Source organism: Hemitrygon akajei, chromosome 12 (assembly GCF_048418815.1).
Source record: "Hemitrygon akajei chromosome 12, sHemAka1.3, whole genome shotgun sequence".
Taxonomy (NCBI): Eukaryota; Metazoa; Chordata; class Chondrichthyes; order Myliobatiformes; family Dasyatidae; genus Hemitrygon; species Hemitrygon akajei.
The window spans coordinates 91,028,559-91,052,468 of NC_133135.1; the positions used below are offsets into that span (position 1 = coordinate 91,028,559).

A 23,910-nucleotide genomic window follows, 5' to 3' on the forward strand; every position below is an offset into this window, starting at 1 on the left:
AAACAAGACTGTTCTGAAACAGCAAGTGAGAGAGCGACATCTTGTAAGGTAAAAACTATCTGAAGACTGCACGTCTTGCTGGGACTGAGTTTTAACTGAGCCAACAAAGAGAAGGGAGGTATAAGTGGAGTGGCCATTCCCCTTAGTAATAAGTATAATGCTTTGGATACTGTTGGCTGAGCGGGTTGGGGGGGGGGGGGCGCAGAACACCTCCCAGGGAGAAGCAAGCAGGTCTCTGGCACTCAGTCAGGATCTGTAGTTTAGAAGGGGGGAGAAGAGGTGAGCTATAGTAAAAGGGCAGTCATTAGTTAGGGGAACAGAAAGGAGGTTCTGTAGACAAGAATGAGTTTCTCGTTAATTTGCTGCCTTCTGGGTGTCAGGGTTAGGGATATCTCGGATCGAGTCCATTCTTGAATGGGAAGGTGAGCAGCCAGAAATCATAGTCCATGTCAGTACCAATGACATGGATAGGATGGGTGACGGGATCCTGCAAAGTAAATTCAGGGAGTTAGATGCTAACTTAAAGGATAGGATCCCCAGGGCTGTGATCTCAAGACTGTTATCTGAGAGGCCACTGTTAGTGAGGCCAGAAATAGGAAGATCATACAGTTCAATATGTGGCTAATTTTTGGATCATTGGGCTCTCTTTCAGAGAAGTTGGGATATGTACAGACAGGACCTTTTGGACCTGAATTGGAAAACTAATATCCTAGCAGGAAGGTTTGCTAGTGCTGCCTGGGATGGGGGTGGGTGTGGGCAGGGGAACTGGAACCAGAGCACCAGAACAGATGGTTGTGAAGAAAGATAATGTTAAGCCTATTTAGAAGGTTAAAAATCAAAAAGTTGAGCAAAAAGTTGAGCTCGGACCAATGTCCCGAGCTGCTTATATGGCAATACAAGCTGCTTGTATTGTAGGAAAGGCGGATGAGCATATGGCAAGAATCAGCACATACAATTATGACTGTAGCCATTAGTGAGATTTGGTTGCAGGAAGGGCAGGAGTGGCAGCTTAATATTCCAGGATTCCGTTGTTTTAGAGGTGACAAAGTGGGAGGGATTAAAGGCAAAAGAGTGACATTACTAGTCAAGGAAAATATCACAGCAGTGCTCAGTCAGGACAGACTGGAGAACATGTCCAGTGAGGCTTTATGGGTAGAACTGAGGAATAAGAAAGGTATGACTATGTTAATAGGATTATATTATAGTCCACAGGATTTAGAGGGTCAAATTTACAGAGAGATTGCAGACTGTTGCAAGAAACAAAGTTTCTGATGCCTATGCTTGCAGGTTAAAGCTGACAAGTGAATCAGAGAAGCTTATCCTACATGTGCACCCTCCAGCTTGGCATTAGCCTCCAAATACAGTAAATGGACCCAATGCACCTGAACTGCAGAGTCTTACCTTGGAAACCCCTGTGACATTTGTACCAACTTCTGTCACTGATCCTGCGAACTCCATTCCTGCAAAACAAATGTAACCTATTGGGTAAATGCTTGAGACCAAGCATACAACTTCATTTGTCTACACATCCCTTGTTATTTTGTGACTATTTCTGTCACAAAAGAAATGGAGAGGCTGATCTGTGCTCATCAGAATCAAAATGGGATTTATGATCTCTGACATATGGCATGAAATGTGTTTTGCAGCAGCAGTACAGTTCAAGATGAAAGAAACACAAATTACATAAATATATAAATAGTGTAAAAAAGTAATAATGAGGTAGTGTTCATGGACCATTCAGAAAACAAATGGCAGAGGGAAAGCTGTCTCTACATCATTGAGTGTGGATCTACAGGCTCCTATCCAACCTGCTGGTGTGAACACCGATTTAACTTTCCTCCTTCCCTCTTCATTTCCCAACTTCAGCCTGTTAATTCCTCTTCTCACCCTCCTATTATCTGTCTTTGGTGCCCCCCCTTCTTCCCTTTCCCCTATGGTCCACTCTCCTCTCCTATCAGATTCCTTCCTCTCCGGCCCTTTACGTTTACAACCCACCTAGCTTAACCTATCCTTTTCTAGCCTGTCCGCCTTCCCCTCCCATGTTTTTTATTCTGGTATCTTCTCCCTTCCTTTCCAATCCTGCAGAGGGGTCTCGGCCTGAAATATTGACTGTTTATTCATTTCCATACCTGCTGAGATCCTCCAGTATTTGTGTGTTGCTCCCGTACCTCCTCCCTCTTAGTAGTAATGAAAAAACAGCCAAAAAAACCCTCAATCTAGTCACGTAGTCATCAAGTCAGTAGGAGAGAAACTCATCACTTCCAGCATGCTGAAGGCTTTTTGAAATGTTCATCATCCTGTGAATTAAGAGCTTTCTCAAGTTTGTCCTTTCGTGTCACTATCTAGAAATCTTGGAAATGGTGCTCCAAACTGAACAAATCTAGGCCACCTAATAATGCGTACATCCACTTTCATTTATCTCTCTCCAAAGTTAAAGGTCTCTAATCTTTCCAGCCCTCTCAACATGGACCTGGGCCTCTGCCAACTGATGAGCTATCATGCCCCTGGCCTTTGCTCTACACTTTATCCACTGAACACATCCTCAGCTCTAGTTCTGATGCCCTCTTTCCTATGGAATCTCTCTCACTCTCTGCCCCCCCCCCCCCCCCACTCACCTCCTCCTCCTCCTGGCACAGCCACATCTCTTTTCCAATGTGCTCAACCATGAACACTTATGAATTTAACAGCTTTGATCACTGGCCACCATTTCTGGCTAAATCAGATAACATATGGCTTAAACTGCATAGAGTCATACAACATGCAAAGAGGCCTTTTGGCCCATGAAGTCCAGACCAGACATCAAGCATCTGCTTAGATTAATCCCATTTCACTCCTCAAACATTCCTATCAACTTCCCCTTTCCACCCTTCCTAACTTGCAGCAATCACCAACACACTTGGGTCAATATACAGTAGCCAATTAATCTATCAGCTGACATGCCTTTGCATTGAGAGACAATGAGGACAATGCGCTAACTCCACACAAAACATGCCTGTGGTCAGAACTGAACCTAGGTTACGCAAGATACGAGACAGTTGTTCTACTTGCTATGTCACTGTACCTGTGCCCCAGCTTTAATTCAAACTGCCTTGTTAAACCTCTCTCTCCTTCTCCTTTGAGAAACTCACAGACTTCTTCATCATTGAGACAGAAATCATCGATTAGCCACTTTCCTTCATGGCTGCCAAGCCAAAGTCCCTTGTGGTTTTCTGCCTCCTCAGGATCTAAATTCCCATTTCTTTGAGGATCTCTGCCTCCTAAGGATCCAAACTCCATTTGGTTTTTGCTTTCCCTTCTCCAGCTCTGTATCACTTTCAAACCATCTCTGATCCTTTCTTCCAAAAAAGACCACATCCTTCTCCCTTTATGTCAGCCCCACTAACCACCCACCTTCTCTTCCTGGACCCACAGTAGCTGATACTGGTAAAAGGTTTTCTCTGTATGTACTGTTCCCTCTGCTTCAAATCTGCTCAAATGGCTTCAAATCTTCAATATGGCTCAAAAATACAACTTCTGTCCTTGCAACTACCCTTTACCATTAGTCCTAATTCTTAAACATACATCAGCTCCTGTATTAGTACCCAGCTGTGCTATGGCTCCATGTCTGAACCTCTGCAACAGGCCTGCATTTTCTCTACTGCACTGGCAGCGTACTGTCCAATGTTGGAAACTGTATTAAGTATGCCCACGTGTGTGGCCACCATTCTTCTTTTTCCTTTGACACAGCCAACCACGTGGTAACTGTATAGGGTTTGCACATTCCCTCCAAGTTTCCTTGGGCACTACAATTTCATTCCATGTTCCAAATTCACACCGGTAAGTTAACTGATTGCTGTAAACTATCTGTAGGTTAAGTGGGAAAAGAAAGGGGAGCTGATGGGCCCAGATAGGGAAGACTGCTGTGCTACAGGGGGAAGGGGAATAGGACCGATGGAATTGCTTTGTTCGGGTCTGGAAAGGTCCCAACGAGCTGAACAGCCTCCATATGTGAGACTGCACCATCCCCCACACCGTAACTAAGCTGGGTGGGACTCCCCCTCTTTGTTCCTTCCCCCTTCATCCACCCATTGCCAAAAACAAACATGCACAATGGTTTTCCTACCTACTTGGCACTGTCATGGCCTTTCACCCGATTTCTTAGGTACTCTGCCCTCAAACGCATCTCTCCCATTTCCCGCACATCTGCCCTCACCCCATCCGCCCACCACCCCACTTGGGATAGGGTTCCCCTTGTCCTCACCTACCACCCTACCAGCCTCCAGGTCCAACATATAATTCTCCGTAACTTCCGCCACCTCCAACGGGATCCCACTACCCAGCACATCTTTCCCTCCCCCCCTCTTTCTGCTTTCCGCAGGGATCGCTCCCTACACAACTCCCTTGTCCACTTGTCCCCCCTATCCCTTCCCACCGATCTCCCTCCTGGCACTTATCCTTGTAAACGGAACAAATGCTACACCTGCCCTTATACTTCCTCCCTCACCACCATTCAGGGCCCCAGACAGTCCTTCCAGGTGAGGCGACACTTCACCTGTGAGTCGGCTGGTGTGGTATACTGCGTCCGGTGCTCCCAGTGTGGCCTTTTATATATTGGTGAGACCCGACACAGACTGGGAGACCGTTTCGCTGAACAACTACACTCGGTCCGCCAGAGAAAGCAGGATCTCCCAGTGGCCACACATTTTAATTCCACGTCCCATTCCCATTCTGATATATGTCTATCCATGGCCTCCTCTACTGTCAAAATGAATCCAAACTCAGGTTGGAGGAACAACACCTTATATACCGGCTGGGTAGCCTCCAACCTGATGGCATGAACATTGACTTCTCTAATTTCCGTTACCACTTCCCCTTCTTACCACATCCCTGACATATTTAGTTTTTTTCTCTCTCTCTGCCCATCACTCTGCCTGTTCTCCATCTCTCTCTGGTGCTCCCCCCTCCCCCTTTCTTTCTCCCGAGGCCTCCCGTCCATGATCCTTTCCCTTCTCCAGCTCTGTATTACTTTCGCCAATCACCTTTCTAGCTCTTAGCTTCATCCCACCCCCTCTGGTCTTCTCCTATCATTTCGCATTTCCTCCTCCCCCCACTACTTTTAAATCTCTTAGTATCTCTCCTTTCAGTTAGTCCTGACGAAGGGTCTCGGCCCGAAACGTCGACAATGCTTCTCCTTATAGATGCTGCCTGGCCTGCTGTGTTCCACCAGCATTTTGTGTGTGTTCTTAGGTACATGCTGCTCTTGGTGACATCCTCCTTATTGACAATACTTTGCACTGTCTCGCCACTAACCACCACTCTCGATCATGGCATTACATCTGCTTTGTCACACAGTTTGTCTGAGATCACCATAACACCATAAGATATAGGAGAAAAGTAGGCCATTTGGCCCATCGAGTCTGCTCCGCCATTCAATCATTTACCCTGTCTAGACCTGTCATAATTTTGTATAACTTTGAAAGGTGCTAACTATTCAACATTTCCCTGTAACTCAGGTCCTCTAGTCCTGGCAACATCCTTGTAAATGTTCTTTGCATTCTTTCAAGCTTATTGATATCTTTCCTGTATGTAAGTAACCAGAACTGCACACAATCCTCCATATTTGGCCTCACCAATGTCTTATGCATCTTCAACATAATATCTCAACTCCTGAACTCAGTGATCTGAGTTACGACAGCCAGTGTGTCAAAAGCTTTCTTTATGATTATCTACCAGTGACACTACTTTCTTCTTTTAAATTTTTTTAAATGCATTTTCTACAACACTGCAGCAAAAAAAAAACCCCAAAAACAAGATAGGAAATTAATACAGTGCAAGATAAACATATAATAATAATATAATTCACAATAATAATTGAAAAAATTAGTGGCCCCCCCACCCCCACAAAGAAAAAAAAACTCCAGACCAACCACAGCAAAATGTAGGAGATATAAATCAGAACATTCAAACCCCCAAAACTGTAAATACAAGTAAAAACAGAAGATAATAATGCCTACTACCAAAAAAAAGCTGAAAGTAAGGGACTGAAAAAGAAACTTAATCAGGAGAAAGGTTATGAAAATATTCTATAAAAGGTCCCCAGACCTTATGAAACTTTATTCCGAATTAAGAATTGAGTAGTGAACTTTTTCAAGGTCTAAACAGGACATAATATCATTGAGCCATTGAGCATGCGTGGGTGGGGAAACATCTCTCCATCTAAGAATTAGACGTCCAGCCAGAAGAGAAGCAAAAGATAATGTTCGACATTTAGACGAGCTCAAATGTATATCCATCTCACCCAAGGAACCAAAAAGAGCAATCAGAGGGTTAGGTTCTAAGTGGCAATTCAGAATATGAGATAAAGTTAGGAAAACATCTCTCCAAAATTTCTCTAGACTAGGGCAGGTCCAGTACATATGAATGAGAGAAGCCTCGCCACTTTTGCATTTATCACAAACCGGACTAATATTAGGGTAAAATCGAGACAATTTAGATTTGGACATATGAGCCCTATGAACAATCTTAAACTGTAAAAGACAGTGGCGAGCACAAAGAGAAGTTGAGTTAACTGGCTTGAGAATCGAGTCCCAAACCACATCAGATAAGGGAATATTTAAGTCATGCTCCCAAGCCATTCTGATTTTATCCAAAGTACGCCGTAAGGGTACTAATCTATCACGAATAAAAGATATTAAGCCTTTACCCAATGGATTACTAGAAAGAAACAAGTCCGTAGTGTTTTTCCTCGGGCATCTCAGGAAAGTTGGGTAATAAAGGATTAATGGTGTCTAATTTGGAGGTATCTAAAGAAATGGGCATTAGGTAGATTAAACTTAGCAGAAAGTTGTTGAAAAGATGCCAAACAATTGTCAATGAAAAGATCTTCAAAATACCTAATGCCCTTTCTATACCAATCATAGAATGTTGAATCGTGCATAGAAGGTAAAAAAAAAGATGATTATGTAAAATAGGACTAGAAAGGGAAAAACCATAGAAACCATTAAATTTCCTAAACAGGGCCCATATTCGCAGAGTGTGTCTAACAAGAGGATTAACAATTAGTCTAGGCAAACTACTAGGGAGTGCAGATCCAAGAAGTGCAGAAATAGATAGATCCTTAGTGGAATTCAGCTCCATTGCCACCCAATTAGGGTGATCAGACTGGCTATGAAAAAAAGACCAGAAGGTAAGACAACGAATGTTAGCTGCCTAATAATATAAACGAAAATTAGGTAAGGACATGCCACCTTCTTTTTTAGATTTTTGAAGCTTTATTAATTCTAGAATGCTTACCCTTCCACAAATAGGACAAAATAATAGAGTCTAAGTAATCAAAAAAGGTTTTAGAAATAAAAATTGGAGTAGATTGAAATAAGTATAAAAATTTAGGGAGAATATACATTTTAATAACATTAACACTACCTACCAATGGCATAGATAAAGGTAACCATTGTGACAAACTCTGTTTTGTAGAATGCAAAAGATTGGCAAAATTTTCACGAAAAAGATCCTTAAAATTCCTTGTAACTGTAATACCAAGATAGGTAAATTGATTATCAACTACTTTAAAGGGGAGGTCGCGAAATAGTACTGTTTGTGCTTCTTTATTAATTGGAAAAAGTTCACTCTTATGAAGATTAAGTTTATAGCCAGAGAACTGGCTAAATTGATCAAGAAGAGAAAACATTGGAGGTAAGACTGTGGATGGATTTGAAAGAAAAAGTAGTAAATCGTCAGCGTAAAGAGAAACTTTATGCTCAACACCCCCCCCCTCCAGATCCCCGTCAATTCAGGACAGCTTCAAAATGCAATCGCCAGAGGCTCTACAGCCAAATCAAAAAGAAAGGGTCTTAAGGGGCATCCTTGACGGGTACCACGTTTAAGGCTAAACGAGTGGGATTGCCCAGAGTTAGTCAGAACAGAAGTGGTAGGACATAAATATAGCAATTTGATCCAAGAGATAAAACTTTGACTGAGGTCAAATTTTTCTAAAACTGCAAAAAGGTAATTCCACTCTATACAATCAAACGCTTTCTACGCATCGAGAGAAATAACGCATTCAGGAGTCCCAATTGAAGGCGAGTATAAAATATTAAATAAACGCCGTATATTAAAAAAAGGAAGACGATTTTTATTAAAACCAGTTTGATCATCAGAAATAATAGAGGGTATAACATTTTCTAATCTATGGGCCAAAACTTTGGCCAAAATTTTAACATCAACATTAAGCAAAGAAATCGGCCTGTAAGAGGAGCGCTCTGTTGGATCTTTGCCCTTTTTGAATAAAAGGATAATACATGCCTCATTAAATTAAGGTGGCAATTTACCATAGTTAAACGAATCAGATAGTACCGAGAGTAGCTGAGATGAGAAAAGTGAAGAGAATGATTTATAGAATTCTACGGGGAACCCATCAGGTCCGGGAGATTTGCCTGATGACAGTCCAGAAATAGCAAAAGATACTTCTTCAAGTGATATAGGCTCATTAAGTTTTGCTTTGGAATCAGATGGAAGTGAAGGGATATTCAAGCTATTTAAAAAAAGGTCAACAGAAATATTATCATTCAGGGATTCGGAGGAATAAAGCCGAGAATAAAAATTCTTAAATGAGTCATTAATTTCTGAGTGATTCGATGTAATATCCCCATTCTCCTTCCCAATCTTTGTAATATGTTGTTTAGCTTTAGAGCGTCTCAACTGATTAACTAGGAACTTACCAGATTTGTCACCGTGTATATAAAAGTGACTCTTACTTTCAAGAAGTTGACGTTCAACTGGTTGAGTAGAGAGAAGGTCAAATTTAGTTTGGAGTTCTACACGCTTCTTGTATAATTCGGGGTTTTTAGTCTGAGCATATAGTTGATCTAATACTTTAATCTGATTAATCAAATCTGATTGCTCTGAACTGGACTTTCTATTAAGATTCACTGTATATGAAATTATTTGACCCCTCAAATATGCTTTCATAGCATCCCAGACAATCTGGGATGAAATTTCAGATGACGTATTGGTGTTTAGGAAAAAAATTATCTGATCTTTAATAAATTTAACAAAGTCATCATCAGATAATAAAGTCGGGTTAAAACACCAATGTTTATTCCTCTGAGGGAGACCAGGAAGATTTACAGACAAGGTGACTGGGGCATGATCAGAGATCAGTATACTCTGATAATCACAAGAGTGAACAAATGAAATAAGTTGATTATCAATTTAAAAATAGTCAATTCTAGTGAAGGTATGATGGACATGTGAAGAAAAAACTCTCTCAGTAGGATGAAGGAAATACCATATATCGGAGATACCATAATTAGAAAGAAAGGAGTGACTAGCTAAAGCAGATTTAGTAGGTAATCTAGGGACAGAGGACGATCGATCCAAAGCTGGGTCTAACCAGCAATTAAAGTCGCCACCCAGTATAAGAGAATATAGATTCAGATCTGGTAATAAGGAAAAAAAGCGTTCAAAAAAGTTAACCGTCAAAATTGCAAGCATACAGATTAGCTAGTACTACTTTAGTATTATATAATTTGCCAGAAACAATAATAAAGCGGCCATTTGTATCAGATATCTTACTATGGAGTTCAAAAGAAACATCTGAGTTGATAAGAATAGAAACCCCCCTAGCTTTGGCCGGGAAGGATGAATGAAAATGCTGACCCACCCACCTTGACATAAGCCGAGAATTATCGAAACTACAAATACGAGTTTCTTGGAGGAAGGCAATGTCAGCTTAAGTTGCTTAATATGGGAGAAGACCTTCCTTCTTTTAACAGGATGATTCAATCCCTTTACATTCCAGCTCACAAATTTCAATGAACTAACCATTATCATTTATTAAAACGTAAAAAGTAGTAGGCATATATAAGGTCAAACAATGCAATAACAGTTTGGAAGCAGGAATATAAACATAAATCAATAAAATCAGGACACAGACAAGTCCTGAATAACAAAGAAAAAAAAACAATAGATAGTGTTGGTACTGGAGAACCCACCCCACCCTCACAACCCAAAACTAGATGGCTACCCAGAAAAGCAGCTAGCTCTACAAGAAAAAGGACACCCCAAAAACCAGCTTCCAGTTCTGTAACATTAACATAAGCTCCGTATAAATAATATAGCAAAGACTAACTAATTTATGCACTACAAATCAGAATTACAAATAGAAACAACTTCATCAGAAATATAAAACTTAATACAAAATAATAATTGAGAGATAATCTACCCGCGAGAAACTATGAAAAAAATTGGAAAAAAAAGGTAAATTTAGGAGGAAAAAAACAGAGGGGGGAAAAAAGAGGGGAAACTTAATATATAAAGAAAGTACATAACAGCCATTTTAAAAAAAAGCAGGTTTTATACAATAAATTGACAGGGAGACCTTCAATAAAAACTCTTAAATCTCCCAAATAAGCTAAGACCAATTGTAGTTCTCTATAGTTAAAGTTATTCAAAAGTAAACTAAATTATACAGATGAAATCTGAGTCCACAGGAAAGCATTTTATTTAAATCGTCTATTAAAGAAAATCACACCAAGTCCAAGGAGAGACCGACTAAAACCCTTTGGATTCTCAGTAGTTAAGGACTAAATTACTCAAATAGAATCTGAGTTCACAAAAAGGACTTTATTTTCAAAAAGTACTTATCAGCCATTTTGGAAAGTCAAACCAGGTCTGAAAAAGTCAAGATGGTTGAGAGACCTTCAACAAACATCTCAGCCTCCCTAACTGACTTAAACCACTTATAATCCCCAGTAGTAAGCGTAATTCAAAGATCGGCAGGATTGCGAAGAGAAGGTTTGAATCCACGATTGAATAGTTCCTTCATAACGCCTTTGTACTTGGCACGCATCTTCAGAACCTGGGGAGCATAGTCTTCCACAATACGAATGGTATTATTTCGAAAAGTCAGAGTGCCTCCATAATCAGACGGTTTTTTACCTGATATCGATGAAAACACAGGGTAACTGGCCATGCTCTAGAACCTAAAACAACTCGAGGGACATAAACTCTGTGGGCTCTTTCTAGGTCGGGTGGAGTCGGAAGAAATTCTTTCCGGAAAATCTCACAAAGAAGAGAAAAATTCAATGGAAGAACCCATTTCAGTGGCCTCTGGCAAACTGAGAATTCGCAGATTGTAGCGCCTGCTCCGATTTTCAAGATCCACCATTTTGGAGGTAAGTTTGCTGTTTTGCTCCGTTAAATTAGAGCAAAGAGTTTCCAGCTGCTGAATGCGGCATTTTAAATCTTCGGCGGTTAGGTCGATGCGAGATAAATGTTTGGCTTGATCATCCACTCTGGCGTTAATCTGGTCCACTTTTGATTCCAGCTGACTAATAGAGGCTCTAAATTCAGTCTTGATATCAGATAGAATGTCCTGTCGATTCTGTTCCAGGATAGAGAGAATATCGGCAGACAGAGACATGGACTTCTTTTTTCCCAGATTTAGGAATCTTTGTAGTCATTGTGAGATAGACATATTCGCAGGCAGATAAGAAAAAACAGATACATTAACGAACTAAGATTTAAAAAGGGAGATACACAGTGCAAAGGTAAGAAATATAACGGAGCGAAAGTTTGAAGCGACTAAGCGATCGCCATCTTACCGGAAGTCCGACACTACTTTCATGTAATTATTGATATGTATTTCCAGATCCCTTAGTTCTACTATACACCTCAGCACTCTACTTTTCATTACGTAAGTCTATCCTAGTTTGTCCTGTCAATAAGATCATGTCATGGGAGTAGAATTAGGCTTTTCAGCCCATCACGTCTGCTCCACCATTTCATCATGGCTGATTTATTAACCCTCTTGATCCCATTTTCTTGCCTTCTCCCCATAACCTCTGATGCCCTGATTAATCAAGAACATATCAACCTCTGCCTTAAATATACCCAATGACTTTGCCTGCACAGCGTCTGTGGCAATGAATTCCAGTGATCCACCACCCTGTGGCTAAAGAAATATTTCCTCATCTCTGTTCTAAATGGAAGTCCCTCAATTCTGAGGCTGTGCCCTCTGGCTCTAGACTTTCTTACTATTAGGAAACATCCTCTCTACATCCACTTCATCTAGACTTTTCAATATTCGATAGGTTGTAATGAGATTTCCCCCTCCCCATTCTTCTAAACTCCATCGAGAACAGCCCCAGGAGGTAGCAAATGCTCAAAATTTAAACTTCAAAGTTAATTTATTATCAAAATACATATGAATCCCCATATACAACCCTGAGATTCATTTTCTTGTGGGCATGTGCATAAATCCACAATAATATAATAACCATAATAGAATCAGTTGTGCAAATAGCAAAAAAAAATCATTAAGCAATAAATATTGAGAACGTGAGATAAAGAGTCCTTGAAAGTGTGTCCATTGGTTGTGGGAACATTTCAGTGATGGGACAAGTGAAGTTGAGTGAAGATATCTCCATTGGTTCAAAAGCCTGATGGTTCAGGGGTAATAACTGTCCCTGAACCTGGTCTGTGAGTCCTGAGGCTTCTGATGGTTGCAGCAAGAAGAGAGCATGACTTGGATTGTGGAGGTCCCTTTCCTGCAAAAGCTCTCCATGCAGATATGCTCAACAATGGGAGGACTTTACACATGATGGACTGAGCCATATCCACTGTTTTTTGTAGAATTTGCCATTCAAGAGCATTGGTGTTTCCATACCTGGCTGTGATGCAGCCAGTCAATATACCCCTGCACTATATACCTATAGACATTTGTCAAAGTTTTAGATATCCTGCCTAATCTCTGCAAACTCCTAAGTAGGGGCATGGCTGTGCTTTTTTCATAATTACACTTACATGCTGGGCCCAGGACAGATTCTCAGAAAGGATAATACTGAGGAATTTAAAGTTGCTGACACTCTCCACCTTTGATCCCCTGATGAGGACTGGCTCATGACTTCCGGTTTCTTCCTCCAGAAATCAATATTCAGCTCCTTCGTCTTGCTGGCATTGACGTAGAGGTTGTTTTGTGGCATCACTCAGCCAGAATTTCAATCATACATTGACCCTTTCATCTCTGGGATCATTCTTGTGAACCTCCTCTGGACCCTCTCTAATGCCAGCAAGTTTTCTTAGATAAGGGGACCAAAACAGCTCACAATACTCGAAATGCAGACTGACCAATGCCTTATAAAGCCTCAGCATCAATCCTTGCTTTTGTATTCTAGTCCTCTCATAATGAAGGCCAACACTGCATTGTCTTCCTCACCCAATCTGGTGTAATTTTAAAAAAGAAATAACAAGCAGGATAGACAAAGGAGCATCGGTTGATGTTGTGTACTTGGATTTTCAGAATACCTTTGACAAGGAGCCACACGAGGCTGCTAACAAGTTTAGCACCCATAGTATTACAGTAAAGATACTAGCATGGATAGAACATTGGCTGATTGGCAGGAAGCAAAGAGTGGGAATATAGGGTCCCTTTTCCTGCTGGCTGGCACTTTTGGTGTTCCACAAGGGTCTGTGCTGGGGCCGCTTCTTTTTATGTTACAGTATATGCCAATGATTTGGATGTTGGAATTGGTGGCTTTGTGGCCTAGTTTGTGGATGATAGGAAGACAGGTAGAGAGGAAGGTAGTTTTGAGGAAGCAGAGAAGCTGCAGACAGATTAGGAGAATGGGCAAAGAAGTGGTAAATGGAATATAGTGTCAGGAAGTCTATGGTCATCCACTTTGGTAGAAGAAATGAAAGCATAGACTTTTTTAAATGAAGAGAAAGTTTAAAAAAATTGAGGTACAAAGGGACTTAGTCTGTGCAGGATTTTCTAAAGGTTAATTTGCAGGTTGAGTCAGTAGTGAGGAAGGCAAATGTAATGTTAGCATTCATTTCGAGAGGACTAGAATATAAGTGCAAGGATATAATGTTGAGGCTTTATAAGGCACTGGTGAGGCTTCACTTGGGAGTACTGTGAGCAATTTTGAGGCCCTTATCTAAGAAAAGATATGCTGATGTTGGAAAAAGTTCAAAGGTGGTTCATAAGAATGATTCTGGGATTGAAAGGCTTGTCATAATAGGATGTTTGATGGCTCTGGGCCTGTACTTACTGGAATTCAAAAACATGAGGGGGGAATTTCATTAAAAAATTATCGAATGTTGAAAGGCCTTGATAGAATGGATGTGGAAAGGATATTTCCTATGGTGGGAGAGTCCAAGACTAGAGGATACACTCAGAATAGAGGGCCATCCACTTAGAAGAGCGATGAGGAGGAATTTCTTTAAGCCAGAGTGTGGTGAACCTGTGGAATTAGTTGCCACAGGTGGCTGTGGAGGCCAAGTCATTAAGTATATTTAAGGCAGAGGTTGATAGATTCTTGATTAATCAGGGCATGAAGTGTTTCGGCGAGAAAGCAAGAGATTGTGACTGAGAGGGAAATGGATCAGCCATGGTGAAATGGTGGAGCAGACTCAATGGGCCAAATGGCCTAATTCTACTCAAGTATCTTATGGTCTTACAGACTCAACCTGCAAGTTAACCTTTACAGCAGGGGTTCCCAACTTAACCTGTTGCTTCATGGTACTGGTCCATGCCAGAAAAAAAGATTGACATACAAAAGCTTTAGGGTATCCTGCACAAGGACTCCCACATCCCTCTGAATATTGAATTTTCTCCCCATTTAGAAAATAGTCCACATCTTTATTCCTTCCGCCAAACTTCATCTGCAACTTCTTTGCCCATACCCCAAATCCGTCAAAGTCCTTCTGCAAACTCCTTACTTCCCCAACACAACCTGCCACCTTTGTATCATCCACAAAACTGGCCGCAGCCATCAATTCCTTTACCTAAATCAATGACATATAAAAAGATGTGACCCAACACCGACCCCTGCAGCACACCACTAGTCACTGGCAGCCAAACAGGAAAGGCCCCCTTTGTTCCGATTCTTTGTCTCCTGCCAGTCAGCCAATCATCCATCCAAGCTTCTACCTTTTCAGTAGTACCACGAGCTCTTATCTTGTTAAGCAGTCTCGCGTGTGGCACCCTGTCAAAGACCTCCTGAAAACCAAAGTATACAACATCCACTGACTCCCCTTATCTACCCTGCCTGTTATTTCCTCAAAGAATTCCAACAGCTTTATCAAGCAAGATTTCTAAAGGGGGAAGGTGAACAGCCAGAAGTCATGGTACATACAAGTACCAATGACAGGTAGTAAAAGGGAGGAGGTCATGACGAGCAAATATAGGAAGTTAGGCAAAAAGCTGAAAACCACGCTGACATTGGCCTATTTTATCTTGTGCCTTCAAGTACCCCAAAACCTCATCCTTAATAAAAGACTCTAACATCTTCCCAATCACTGAAGTCAGGCTAACTGGCCTATAATTTCATTTCTTCTGCCTCCCTTCCTTCTTAAAGAGTGGAGTGATATTTCTAATTTTCCAGTCCTCAGAAACCATTCCAGAATCTAATGATTCTTGTAAGATTATTACTAATGCCTCCTCAGTCTCTTCAGCTACCTCTTTCAGAACCCTGAGGTTCAGTCCATCTACCTTAAGACCATAAGACATCAGAGCAGAATTAGTCCATTCAGCCCATCAAGTTCACTCCACCATTTCATCATGGCTGATCCCAGATCCCATTCAACCCCATACACCTTGATGGTCCAACCAATCAGGAATTCATCAACATCCGCTTTGAATATACCCATGGACTTAACGTTTCCACTACAGCCTGTGGCAGAGCATTCTACAGATTCACAACTCCCTGGCCAAAAAAACTCCTCCTTACTTCTGTTCAAAAAGGACGCCCTGTAGCGATGTACTACATACAGAGCTAGAGACAACGACACATAAGTCATTTCGAGAATAGTTTGTTCAAAATTCGCGGCGCTGGCATTTAATCCTTAGCGCCCGCCCTCTCCGGGCGGAAATGACATCAGAGGTCCATTACCAAAGTCTCTCCCCGCGCACTGGCTACTTGTGAGCCGGTTCACCTGCGCAGAAAGTGGGTCGCCACACCCCCTCAATTTTGAGGCTGTGCCCTCTAGTTCTAGATTCCCCCAACCAAACATCCTCTCCACATCTACCTTCAAGCTTTTCAGCTTCCCAAGAACCTTTCCCTCAGGAATAGCAACAAATCTCACTTCTGCCCCAGACACTCTCATATTTCTAACATTCTTACAACATTGTGTACGTATTTTCTAACATACTGATGTCTCCCACGGTGAAAACTGATGCAAAATACTGATTATGTTTGTCCATCATTTCTTTGTCCCCATTACTATCACTCCAGCATAATTTTCCATTCTTGTCTCTTTTACTCATTATATATCTGAAAAAGCTTTTTGCATCCACTTTTATATTATTGGCTAGCTTTACTTCATATTTCATCTTTTGTCTCTTTATGGCTTTTTTATTTGCCTTCTGCTGGTTTTTAAAAACTCCCCAATCCTCTAAAATTCCACTATCTTTTGCTGTTTCCTCTCTTTTGCTTTTTTGCTATCTTTGACTTCCCTTGTTAGCCACAGTTGCCTCATCCTCCCTTTAGAATCTTCTTTATCTTTGGGATGCATCTTTCCTACACCTTCAGAATCACCCCCAGAAACACCAGCCACTTTTGGCCAGCTCCTTTCTCATGCCTCTGTAATTCCCTTTACTCCGCTCTAATACTGATACATTTGATCTTCTTCTCAAACAGCAGGGTAAATTCTATCATATTACGATCCTAAAAGTTCACTTAAAAGCTTCCGAGTGAAACCAAGTTCATTGCACAACACCCAATTCAGAACTGCCTTTCCCTTACTGGGCTCAACCACAAGCTGCTCTAAAAAGCCATCCTGCTGGCATTCTACAAATTCCCTCTCTTAGGATCCAGCACCAATCTACCTGCATATTGAAATCCCCCATGTTTTTGGCTTGATTACACTTTAACTCATTACACTGCCTGCAATTTTGCCCTGTCATCTGCCTGCCCTTCCTCACAGTATCACTATGCACTTCATCTACCTGTATACCGACTGTCCCATCCTCAACCCTATCAGTCTGGTCCCCATTCCCCTGCCAAATTCATTTAAACCCTCCCCAACAGCTCTTGCAAGCTGCCAGCAAGAATATTGGTTCCCCTGGGGTTCAGGTGTAACCCATCCTTTTTGCACAGATCACACCTTCCCCAGAAGAGATCACAATGATCCAGAAATCTGAAAACCAGCTCCCTGCACCAATTCCTCAGCCATGCAATCATCTGTCAAATCAGCTTATTCTCACCCTCACTGGCATGTGGCACTGACAGCAATTACTACTCTGGAGGTCCTGCTTTTCAGTTTTCTGCCTAACTTCCTATATTTGCGTGTCATGACCTCCTCCCATTTCCTACCTATGTCATTGGTACATATATATACCATGACTTCTAGCTGTTTGCCCTCCCCTATAGAATGCCACGGACCTAATTGGAGACATCCCTGACCCCGGACCCTGTGAGGCAACATACCATGCGGGTGTCTCTTTCATGTCCGCAGAATCTGTTTTCTGCTCCTCTAGTTATGGAATCCCTTATCACTACTGCACTCCTCTCCCCACCCCCCCACCACCCCCTCCCCTTCTAAACCACAAAGCTAGACTTAGTGTCAGTGACTTGGTCACTGCAGCTTCCCCTGCTAGGTCATCCCCTTACCCCACCCACCAAACAGTATCCAAAGCGGTATACAGTACTCTGCACAAGTCTTAGGCACATTATTTATATATACAAATTTCATTATAGATGTGACTGACGATAAACCTGATTCAGATATGGGTCTCTATTGTGGACTGAGAGTGGAAAGGGGTCAGGAGACAGGAATCACAGTTGGGAAAAGGGGAAGGGAGAGGGGAGGGGGAAGCAAGCACCAGAGAGACATTCTGTAATGTTTGGAAGCAGATGACCTTGCCTGGTATCTCAGGGCTGAATGTATCTACACCTGCACTAACTCTCTGCCTCTGGTACTCCTTCTCTGCCACCTCTCCCATACCCCTCCTGTGGCACTTCATTCTCACCATTCCCAATATCCTTTGTTCTCGCCAGATTTACAAACTCGCTCTCCACTCCACATTGACAAATACAGTACTGCACAAAAGTCTTAGGCACCCTAGCTATATGTATGTAATCATTATTGGGGGGAAATGGCCACAGGGGTACTCTGCACTGGCTTTTTCCCCTTTCCCTCTCCTGACAGTCACCCAGGTACCTGTCTCCTACAACTTATAGATGACTATCTCCCTGTAGCTCCTATCTATCACCTCCTCAATTCCCATATCAGCTGAAGAGCATCCAACTGCTGTTCCAGTTCCTTGACATGGTCTCCAAGAAGCTGAAACTCGATGCACTGGAAGTCTCCCAAATTTCCCACATCTCACACAAGGAATATACCACTACCCTCGTATCCATTCTCAGTGCATTAGCTACGTAGTAGCATAAAAAAAAGTTACCAAAAACTTTCTTACTGTCTTAGAACCTCCACTGACGCTTACCTAAGCCTGTTGAGCCAAAGCTTGACCACTCTAACACTGGCCCACTTCCACAACGGCCGCTCTGCCTACACTTCCTTTCTTTTTTATTAGCCCTGTGCTGATTTCAGCCCCCAAAAGAAAGCTGAAAGCTCCCGAGTTCTTTTTAAACTTTGTGCTGCATCACCAACGAATGACCTCTCGCACTGATTTCAACCCGATGAAAAGGATCAGCAAAGTGCAACACTTCACACATCAGCATTAAATTGCATCTACTACTTTTCAGCCAGTCCGGGCATGCTGCAAGCTTTGATAGACTTCTTCACTGTCCACTATGCCCCCAATCTTGGTGCGCCTTAAGCATTAAATATCTTACCGTTAACATCAATTCCGTTCGATAAAAGCAATACACAATTCTTACACAGCAAAAACTGGTTTTACCTGGAGTAAAGGGGAGCCGTGGTCGATGCTGATACAGTCCCCGGCATATCAAAATGTCAGCAAAGTTCACACCACAGCAATGAATATCCACTCGCACCTAACCACAAAGGGCAGGAGAGATCGTCGTTGGAGACATTCAGTACAGCACCATAAAATAATACAACAGATTATTTTTTTTCATTTGGTATGCATGCACCTCATGAATAATTTATACATTCAACACTAGATCCTGACACTCACTTCGCCTAGGAACAGTGGATACATTTCACATGCAGTCAATGCACAAGCAGCTTAACATGAGCAGCTGTTAGGTTCTTAATCAATGTTATTGGTTAGCACATGGAACATAAGTTTAATAAATCAAGTATTATTTGTTTACTCTTGGATCTGAAGTAGGCTGAGTGCAAACAAAGATTCCATGCGGTGTGATTTACCTCAGTCGGTTTGAGGGCAACTGAAGGCAATCGCTGGATCTCTAATGGCCTCTTCAGGTCAGTACACTGCACTGCTAAGTAGGAATCCCTTGAATCTGCAGCACTGCTGGTACCAATTTCAGCCAGTCTGGGATTATGCCTCAATAAATTATTCCTCCTGTGCAAAGAGAACAAATACTACTTTTAATCTGAAACCCGTAATTACTGGGAAAGTAGAATCAATAAAATAAGCTTAGGTAAGTTTAGAGTAATTGGGAGCTTGGTTGTCAGTAAAAGGTCTGTTTTCACTCTCTATCGTAATGATAAGTAAATGCCTAAACTGCTGACATGGGAAATCTGAATAAAAACAGAAAAGGCCGGAAACACTTGGCAGGTCAGAAGGGACAACTGGAACCAGTAAATATATCTCCTGGTACACATGTCGTTTGATCTGTTGAGTCTTCATACCGATCGTCAGCTGAGGGCAGGTTGTCGCCCTTGTCAATCAAATGTGAACCAAGTATACACACAACAGAAGTAAAAAGCAAACACACACAAAACGCTGGAGGAACTCAACAGTGTCTAGTTCTGGTCACCTCACTGTAGTAAGGATGTGGAAGCATTGGAAAGGGTACAAAGGAGATTTACCAGGATGCTGCCTGGTTTAGAGAGTATGCATTATGATCAGAGATTAAGGGAGCTAGGGCTCTCTTTACTCTTTGGAGAGGAGGAGGATGAGAGGAGATATAATAGAGGTACTGTATACAAGATATTAAGAGGAATAGATAGAACGGACAGCCAGCTCCTCTTCCCCAGGGTACCAGTGCTCAATACAAGAGGATATAGCTTTAAGGTTGGGGGAGGGAAGTTCAAGGGGGATATTAGAGGAAGGTTTTTTATTCATTGAGTGGTTGGCACGTGGAATGCACTGCCTGAGTCAGTGGTGGAAGCAGATACATTAGTTAAATTTAAGAGACTAATAGACAGGTATATGGAGGAATTTAAGGTGGAGGGTTATATGGGAGGCAGGGTTTAAGGGTCGGCACAACATTGTGGGCCGAAGGGCCTACACTGTGCTGTACTATTCTGTGTTCTATGTCCTGAAGAAGGGTCTCTACCCACAGCGTCGACTGTAAATTCATTTCCATAGATGCTCCCGACCTGCTGAGCTCCTCCAGCATTTTGTGTTGCTTTGGATTTTCAACATCTACAAAAATTCTTGTGTTATAGAAGTTCCATGTCTGGAACCTGTCACGAATTTCACGCAACACAGGATCTAAAGAAGTATTAGAAAAAAAAAATTTTCAACGTTGGACCGAAGTGAAAGAGGTTCCACTAGGTAGAGTGGCCCACAGCTGACACGTTATTTCTGAGCGGCATTGTGTGTGTGAGAGTGAGTGAGTGAGAGAGAGAGAGACCAAAGGGACAGTTTCACCCAGCAAATTTGGAGCAAAAAAAACTGCTGGAGGAACACGAGTCGAGAACAGAACACGACCTCTGTCTAGATTCTGCTCAACACGCTGAGTTCCTCCATGCAGGCGATTTCTGACCACACACACGCCCGGGTCCTGTGCCATTGCTAGCATGATCTGAGGAAATTGTGTTGTAAAAGCAGAGACTTTAAAAAATATCTTTTTAAAACACGTCACTCAGATCACGACCACGTTTTCTAGCAAAATAGTGTTAATGGGGTCACATTTTGCATTTAATGTCTATGCAAGAAAGTCTCCTGCCCAGAATACTGGGATACAGATGCATGCTTCCTGTTAGGCCGCGGCACCGGACATGTCAGGCCCACAAGCAGACGCATGATCTCGATATATCTCGTTGTGGCTGCTAACCTGCTCACATTCCGTCGCACGCCCCGCAGCAAGGAACCCACACCGACCGCCGCTACTCGCTCCATCATGTTGACGTAGCGAATCCAGCTGTGATTGGCAGCTCACAGGGCGGGGAAATGCTCGACTCCGCCCTCTACACACGATGATGGGTACTGCAGCAGACGAGCCGTCCAATCACAAAGTCAATGCGAACTTCCGAGAGGAAGCATCCTGTAGCTTTGCTCACCTGACGTTACACTTGGCCACGTGAAGGCTGCAAACAAAATGAGGACCATTGCACATGTTTTGTATCAACAGTGCTAGTGTAGATCGGCGTGGCTGAAATATTATCTGATAGCTTGGCACAGAGCCCTTGATGCTATTGACCAATGCTTATTCAAAGAGATGGATTTTTTTTAAACCGTCTTAAAGAGTAAGGAAAGGATGTAGACCAACCCACAATCACTGAAACCCAACATGCTCGCACAACAAGTACTTAGGAACCAAATATAGATGCTGTCATTGCAAGATTTGAAAACGAGTAAATATTTCCTACTCTTTATACTGGGCGTTGCTGACATCACATCTAGAGTACAAAAGATACAACATAGAACAGTGTAGCACAGGAACAAGCCATTCAGCCCACAATGTTGTGCTGAAACAGCTAAAAAGCAAAACAAAAACAGTCAAACACTAATCCCTCCTCCCTACATCATGTCCATATCCCTCCATCTTCCTCACATCCATGTGCCGATCCAAGTGTCTCTTAAAAGCCTCTAATGTATTTGCTGCTATCACCATACCAGTCAGTGCATTCTTGAGAAAAAAAATCTTACCCTTCACATCCCCCATGAACCTACCCCCTCTCGCCTTCAATGTATGCCCTCGGGTAGTAGACATTTCAACCCTGGGAAACAGATACTCTGTCCACTCTATTTATGCCTCTCAAAATCTTGAAAACCTCAGTCAGATCTCCCTTTCACCTCCACTGCGCCAGAGAAAACAACCCAAGTTTCTCCAGCCCTCTAAACCAGGCAGCATCCTGGTAAGCCTCTTCTGCACCCTCTCCAAAGCCTCAACATCCTTCCTGTTGTGGATTGACCAGAACTGTATGCAATTCTCCAGGAGTGGCTTAACCAGAGTTTTATGAGTTTGCAACTTGACCTCTTGACTTTATGATGTATAACAATGATTTCAATGATGGAATAGATTGTTGCTAAATTTGCAGATGATACGAAGATTAGTGGAGAGGCAGGTAGTGTTGAGGAAACAGCTAGGCTGCAGAAGGACTTGGACAGATTAGGAGAATGGGCAAATGAAATATAATGTTGGAAAATGCATGGTAGTAAAATAAACTATTTTCTAAACAGGGAGAAAATCCAAAAATCTGAGATGCAAAGGGACTTAGGAGTTCTTGTGCAGAACACCCTGAAAGTTAACTTGCAGGTAGAGTCGATGGTGAGGAAGGCAAATGCAATGTTAGCATTCATTTCAAGAGGTCTTGAATACAAGAGCAAGGATGTGATGCTGAGGCTTTATAAAAGTACTGGTGAAGCCTCACCTTGAGTGTTGTGACCAGTTTTGGTCCCCTCATCTAAGAAAAGATGTGCTGTCTTTAGAGAATGTTCAGAGTAAGCTCACAAGGATGATTCCAGGAATGAAAGGGTTATCATATGAGGAACATTTGATGGCTCTGGGTCTGTACTCACTAGAATTTAGGATTAGGGGGAGGGATTTCATTGAAACCTTTCAAATGTTGACAGGCCTAGATAGAATAGATATGGAAAGAATGTTTCCCAGGGTGGGGGAGTCTAAGACAAGAGGGCACAGCCTCAGTACAGAGGGGCATCCATTTAATCACATAACCATATAACAATTACAGCACGGAAACAGGCCATCTTGGCCCTTCTAGTCCGTGCCGAACGCTTACCTAGTCCCTAGTCACCTAGTCCCACCGGCCTGCACTCAGCCCATAACCCTCCATTCCTTTCCTGTCCATGTACCCATCCAATTTTTTTTTAAATGACAAAATCGACCCTACCTCTTCCACTTCTACTGGAAGCTCGTTCCACACAGCCACCACTCTCTGAGTAAAGAAGATCCTCCTCGTGTCACCCCTAAACTTTTGCCCCTTAACTCTCAACTCATGTCCTCTTGTTTGAATCTCCCCTACTCTCAATGGAAAAAAACCTATCCACATCAACTCTATCTATCCCCCTCATAATTTTAAATACCTCTATCAAGTCCCCTCCCTCAATATTCTATGTTCCAAAGAATAAAGACCTAACTTGTTCAACCTTTCTCTGTAACTTAGGTGCTGAAACTCAAGTAACATTCTGGTAAATCTCCTCTGTACTCTCTCTATTTTGTTGACATTTTTCCTATAATTCAGTGACCAGAACTGTACACAGTACTCCAAATTTGGCCTCACCAATGCCTTGTACAATTTTAACATTACATCCCAACTCTTATACTCAATGCTCTGATTTATAAAGGCCAACATACCAAAAGCTTTCTTCACCACCCTATCCACATGAGATTCCGCCTTCAGGGAACTATGCACCATTATTCCTAGATCACTCTGTTCTACTGCATTCTTCAATGTCCTACCATTTTACCATGTATGTCCAATTTTGATTATTCCTACCAAAATGTAGCACCTCACACTTATCAGCAGTAAACTCCATCTGCCATCAGCTCACTCTTCTAACTGGCCTAAATCTCTCTGCAAGCTTTGAAAACCTACTTCATTATCCATAATGCCACCTATCTTAGTATCATCTGCATACTTACTAATCCAATTTACCATCCCATCATCCAGATCATTAATATACAT

At 42.1% G+C, this 23,910-nt stretch overlaps 1 protein-coding gene across 2 annotated transcripts in view; it reads right to left on the reverse strand.

Moving 5' to 3' along the window:
- gtpbp3 (GTP binding protein 3, mitochondrial) overlaps positions 1 to 21,195 on the reverse strand; it is a 44,110-nt gene extending 22,915 nt beyond the window's left edge. For both annotated transcript variants that reach the window (XM_073063668.1, XM_073063667.1), the window contains exons 1-4: positions 21,096 to 21,195; positions 19,276 to 19,432; positions 18,842 to 18,938; positions 1,402 to 1,460 (exon numbers count right to left, since the gene is read on the reverse strand). In XM_073063668.1, coding sequence (XP_072919769.1) covers positions 1,402 to 1,460; positions 18,842 to 18,938; positions 19,276 to 19,432; positions 21,096 to 21,163 — 381 coding nt within the window. In that variant the 5' untranslated portion in view covers positions 21,164 to 21,195. The remainder of the gene's footprint in view (positions 1 to 1,401; positions 1,461 to 18,841; positions 18,939 to 19,275; positions 19,433 to 21,095) is intronic.
- Between the last annotated feature and the right edge of the window lie 2,715 nt (positions 21,196 to 23,910).